This window comes from Kryptolebias marmoratus, linkage group LG19 (assembly GCF_001649575.2).
Source record: "Kryptolebias marmoratus isolate JLee-2015 linkage group LG19, ASM164957v2, whole genome shotgun sequence".
Classification (NCBI taxonomy): domain Eukaryota; kingdom Metazoa; phylum Chordata; class Actinopteri; order Cyprinodontiformes; family Rivulidae; genus Kryptolebias; species Kryptolebias marmoratus.
The window spans coordinates 466,812-472,731 of record NC_051448.1 but is presented as its reverse complement, the minus strand read 5'-3'; the positions used below and the strand labels follow the sequence as shown (position 1 = coordinate 472,731).

Genomic DNA, 5,920 nt, shown 5'->3' with positions numbered 1-5,920 from the left:
TCTGAACCGTTTGGTTCTGGTGGGGGGTCCGAACCGTGGGGGTCTGAACCGTTTGGTTCTGGTGGGGACTCTGAAGAAGCGTTTTTCTGACGTTTCTGCTTCATTTATTCAGTTTGTTTGTTTGATCTCAGCTGTTTGATTTACTGAAGAATTTAATCAGATTTATGGATCTGCCTGTTTCTCTGTTCTTGTTCCCATCTAAGATTAAACCTGAGATTTATTTTTGGATGCTGACAGTTTGATTTAAAATATCCCGGTTGTCATGACAACGGGGATGGAAATGAAAGTCTTGTTTTAGAAACAGCATGATAACCATTTTCCAATCAGACCTGGTTCCATTCACTCCTCATCGGACAGAAACACTCAGGAAGATCTGCTTTCATCGTTTCATGGGATTAAAGTTCCAATAAGACACAAACCAGGGGTTGAATTTTAAACAAAACAAGTTTTTGAAGCAAAATCAAACTTATTAATATTTTATATAGTCTCCTGATCGGATCAAAGAAAGGGCTGTAATGAAAACTTTAGTCTAGAATCAAACGGAGCCTGGCCGGTAGGAAGCTCTGATCAGTAATTTGATGTTTCTGAAGCAGATCTGAATCTTTTCCCGATGACAGGACGCAGGAAGGAGACGATTCTGCTCCATCACGCCTGATTTTAGAGAATTATTCCATCCTCAGAGTCGAGGTGCTGAAGCAGCATTAAAGGACTGATGGTTCTGCTGCGTCTCCTCAGGCCAGAGAGGACATCATCAGGCTGCTGAAGTCAGACAGAACCGGACCTGAGATTCTGGAGGCCCATTATGGCTCGGCTGTCCCCAGCAAACCCCTGCAGGCTCTGCAGAGAGACGGCGTGCTGCTGCACCGCAGCTGCAGCTCTGACGATGTGTACGAGACGCCCATGGCTGAGGTCAGTGACGAATTCATCCCATTCTGCTGGTTCTGCAGCTCATCTCTCTGATCCAAATGGGTCTCACAGTACTTTTAGAGACGTGTTGTTTGTTTTCACCATTTTAGGTCTCGTTGTTTTGTTTTTTGTTGTTTTTCCATTTCATTTTGATGAATATGAATCCCTTTGTGTTTTAAAGGTATTGTTGAGTCTTTTTATTCCTTATAAAGAAACTTGATGGATGCTGGAGTTTCAGGCAGGAGCTGCTTTGGAACAAGTCAACATTTCTGCAGACGTTTTCTAGTCGTACGTCCTCTCTAAAAGCTGCAGCGTGATCCAGAGGAGAACGTCTGACTGAAGCTCAGAGTCTTTCCCATCATCACAGAGCTGATGGTTTGGGAGCAGATGTTCCAGATGTTCCACATTTCTCTTTCTCCTCAGTTGGATCGTCTGGAGGAGAAGCAGAAGGAGACGTACAGACGGATGCTGGAGCAGTTGCTGTTGGCGGAGAAATGCCACCGTCGAACCGTCATGGAGCTCAGCAACGAGAAACGGAAACACGTCGACTTCATGAACAAGAGCGACGACTTCACCAACCTGCTGGAACAGGAGAGGGAGAGGTGAGGTGGGGTCACTTCCTCTGGTCGTACATCTGAGCAGGACTCATACAAGGTCTGAAAAAAGGTGAACAAACAGCCAATCACCTTCAGAGGACTGTTGCTCCAGACCACTTTCTAAACGAGGGTCTAAAACTTTTGCACAGTGCTGTATTTTCTCTGATCCTTTGTTCCGTGCTTTCAGGTTAATTCTGATTGACAGTATGTTTTGTCTATAAGTTTGCTTCATAACCAACTGGGTTTGTAACCAGAGGTAGTTAAAGTTTTAGTTCCTGTTGAACAAGACGGGTTTCTTCAATATTAAAACCAAACAAAAGCTGATGTGGCAGCAAATAACAAAATCCAAGAAAGCAACACAGGATGCAGAGAGTGAACGGGTAGGGAAATAAACCAAATGACTGACAGAAGAGGCAGAGATTGATGAGGAAAATGGAGACAGCTGAGCTTAATGAATACGAGGAACAGGTGTGAGAAGAGGAACCGGAGAACAGGACTGACTGAGGGAGAGGAGAACCTGAGAAAACTAAACCCAAGGAGGGATAAAGAACACAAAAAACAGTTGTTAATAACTGTTAAGATTCCAGAAAACACAATAGGTTAAGTCTAAACAGTTTAATTATTGCCATAGTTATGATAAAATACGTCAAGCCTGAAACAGTTTATCCATCTCCTCCTGACAGAACATGAAGTCTGTCCGCTGGTCCAGATCATGGACCTGTGAAGGTGTGGAGATGTCTGAGGGAGAGGGCGTGGACCTTTTAATTTAAAGCAAAAAATTAAGAGTCATTCAGGTTTTTATATTTATTTACATGTTTTTAATCTAAGCTTTTTGTAGATTTTATCACTCATACAGGACAGAAGTTGTATTTTTGTAACAGAACTATCCAAAGAACATAAAAGTGAGCTTAGGTTTCAGTCTTACTGACAACAGAACTAAATAGATTTGGAGTTCAGAAGAAAAGGAATATAAGTGGATCCACGAGTTACAGTGATAATTTCTACACATTCAACAACAATCTACAGGTTTAACGTGTTCAGAAAACTCAAACCACATGAATTGTTTGTTCCAGTTCTGCCATCTGTTCTGAAACTTCTGTCTGTGCAGAATGTTTGATTGTCTTCCATCGTTTCTGGTTCCTCAGACTGAAGAGGCTGGTGGAGCAGGAGAAGGCCTATCAGGCCCGTAAGGACAAGGAGCACAGCAGGAGGCTGGAGAAGGTCCGAGATGAGCTGGTGAAGCTCAAGTCCTTCACACTGATGCTGGTGGACGAGCGACAGCTGCACATTGAACAGATCGACCAGCAGAACCAGAAGATCCAGGACCTCAGTCAGAAGCTGCAGAACAAGGAGCAGCGACTGGCAGCTGTGAGTGACGCTGCAAAGGAAGACGGGCAGAAGGTCCTGAAGCTGGAGGCTGAGCTGGAGCTCCAACAGGCGAAGTTCAGGCAAGAGCAAGAGGACATGACTGCCAAGCTGGTTGACCAGGAGTCCCAGAACTGCCAGCTGAGGCTGAAGCTCACAGGGCTGACCCAGAAGATCGAGGAGCTGGAGGAGCGCAACAAAGTCCTGCAGAAATCAGAGGAAGACCTGCAGCAGCTGAGGGAGAAGATCAGCAAAGGGGAGTGTGGAAACTCCTCCCTCATGGCTGAACTGGAGAACCTGAGGAAGAAAGTGCTGGAGATGGAGGGAAAAGATGAAGAAATCACCAAAACAGAAATCCAGTGCAGAGAGCTGAGGAAGAAGCTGCAGGACGACGAGAACCACAGCAAGGAGCTGAGGCTGGATGTGGACAAACTCCACAAGAGGATGGTGGAGCTGGAGAAACTGGAGGGAACGTTCAGCAGAAGTCAAGCGGAGTGCTCACAGCTTCATACAAACCTGGAGAAGGAGAGGAGGGTGGTGAAGGATCTGTCCTCAGAGGTGGAAAAATTAAAAGCCCAGTTGAAGGACCTGGAGTCTTCAGAGTCAAAGCTCGAGAAGGCAGAGATGGCCCTCAAAGATGACATCATGAAACTGAAATCCTTCACGGTTGTTCTGGTGGACGAAAGGAAGAACTTCTCAGAGAGGCTGAAGCAGGAGGAGCAGAAAGGTGATGATTTGAGGAAGATGTTGAAGACAGAGCAGGGCAAAGTTACAGAGGTGACCGAGAAGCTGATCGAGGAGAGCAAGAAACTTCTCAAACTCAAATCTGAGATGGAAGTTCACGTGTCAGCTCTCACAGAAGAGAACGAGGATGTAAAAAATAAACTTGCAAGTGAGGAAGAAATGTGCAAAGAGCTGAAAGATGAGCTGAAAGATATAAAAATAAGGATGGAAGGACTCAAGGAGACAACCTTGTCTAACAAGGACCTCAACAGAAATCCAGAAGAAGACAACAACAAGGTGAAGGAGCTCACGCTGGAAATCGAACAGCTCAGAGGCCGGTTGAAGCAGCTGGAAGTGGTGGAGGGAGATCTGATGAAAACTGAGGATGAGTATGATCTGCTGGAGAAGAAGTTCAGAACAGAGCAGGACAAAGCCAACACCCTCTCCAAGATGTTAGAGGAAATGAAGAGTCAGATTGCCAGAAACAAAGCCGTTGAGAAAGGTGAAGTGACGAGTCCGGAGGCCGAGCTGAGAGTTCGCTGCAGGATGGAAGAAATCAAAACCAGAGAGCTTCAGGCTGACGTCCAGGCCCTAAAGGAGAAGATCCATGAGCTCATGAACAAGGAAGACCAGCTCTCCCAGCTGCAGGTAGACTTTTCTGTCCTCCAGCAGAGGTTCATGGAGGAGGAGGAAAAGAAGAAGAGCATAAGTCAAGAAGTGGAGAACCTGACCAGACAACTGGAAGCTGCGAGGCGCTACAGCCGAGCTCTGAGACCCGGCACGAATGGCAGGAGGATGGTGGACAACCCGGTTACCTCCACAGCGGTCCAGACCGACGCAGTCAATGAGTCCGCTGAAGATGACACGGCTGCAGGGTTCATCCGCAAATCTGTTCAGGAGGAGAACCACCTGATGAGCAACCTCAGGCAGCAGGGTCTGAGGAGGCCAGCGGTTCTAGACCGATACCCTCCAGCATCAGCAGAACTCGGAATGAGAAAATCCTCGATTCCCTGGATGAACAATAAGGAGGCCATCATGCTGACTCAGACCATTCCTGAGAAGACCAGAGGGTCCTCCTCGCTCCCTCTGCCTGAAATGACACAAAGACCAGGTCCACCTCTACACATCCGCGTGATGCCAGATCATGGGAACAGCACCGCCACCCTGGAGATCACCAGCCCACGAGCTGAGGACTTCTTCTCCAGTACCACCATCATCCCGACTCTCGGTTTTCAAAAACCACGAATTACAATCGTCCCCAAACCCACAACTGTGGCCTCAAAGAGCAGAGGATGTGGTGGAACAGGAAGTCTCAGTCGATCCAAGTCTCCTGTCACAATAACCACCATCTCCAGGACAAAAAGTCCAGAGGAGACAAAGAGCAGGTCTGGTGGCCTTCAGTCACCAGTGTCCATCATCACAGTTAGCACCACCCCTGTATCTGAAGCGTGCGCTTCATCCAACCCACATGAAACCTCCGCAGGACGCACCTTAATCAGGATGACCTCCGAGAAGCCACCAGAAGCTGTCAGGAAGTACAGTGGCAACATCATCACAACGGAGGACAATAAGATCCACATCCACCTGGGTTCTCAGTACAACAGACCCTCTGAAGTCTGTGGAGGTCCTGTGGTGACGCTCAGAGCTGGACTGGGCTCAGAAACATCATCAGGGACAGTTCTCCGCTCCCCGCGCCAACCCTCCACGGTGAAGGCGACTCCGAGCAAAATGACCAGCAGCTTAACGATCACGCCGGTCAGCTCTGCAGGGTCCAGACCCACACAGACGCTGGTGAGGGACTTTTAACTGCTTTTCTGCAATTTATCCCACAAAACTCACCTCATTTCAAATGTTTCTGAATTAATATTTATTTTAACTTTTCAGCTGCTTCTGAAATGTTTCAGAAAAAAGTCTGGTGGAACCAACAAATTAGATCAAACTTTCTGCAGATATCAGACAGTTTGAAAGGATCAGAAACTAACTCAGGAATGACATTAAATCCACAAACTGAGTTAATTAAAAATAAACTGAGTTAATTAAAAATAAACTGAGTTAATTAAAAACAAACTGAGTTATGTACCAATCAGCCATAATATTATGACCACCCATCGAATATTGAGTTGAACCATCTTCTTCCAATCAGTCCTGACACGTCTCCTCATGGACTCCTGTGGATCTCTGAAGGCTTCTGTGGATCTCCGAAGACTTCCTGTGGACCTCTGAAGGCTTCCTTGGACCTCTGAAGGCTTCCTTGGACCTCTGACGGCTTCCTTGGACCTCTGAAGGCTTCCTTGGACCTCTGAAGGCTTCCTTGGACCTCTAAAGGCTTC

At 46.8% G+C, this 5,920-nt stretch overlaps 1 protein-coding gene across 1 annotated transcript in view; it reads left to right on the top strand.

Moving 5' to 3' along the window:
• The first annotated feature begins 55 nt into the window (after positions 1 to 55).
• LOC108228982 (filamin-A-interacting protein 1) overlaps positions 56 to 5,920 on the top strand; it is a 7,335-nt gene continuing 1,470 nt past the window's right edge. The window contains exons 1-3 of the mRNA XM_017404623.3: positions 56 to 909; positions 1,330 to 1,508; positions 2,648 to 5,381. Coding sequence (XP_017260112.1) covers positions 901 to 909; positions 1,330 to 1,508; positions 2,648 to 5,381 — 2,922 coding nt within the window. The 5' untranslated portion in view covers positions 56 to 900. The remainder of the gene's footprint in view (positions 910 to 1,329; positions 1,509 to 2,647; positions 5,382 to 5,920) is intronic.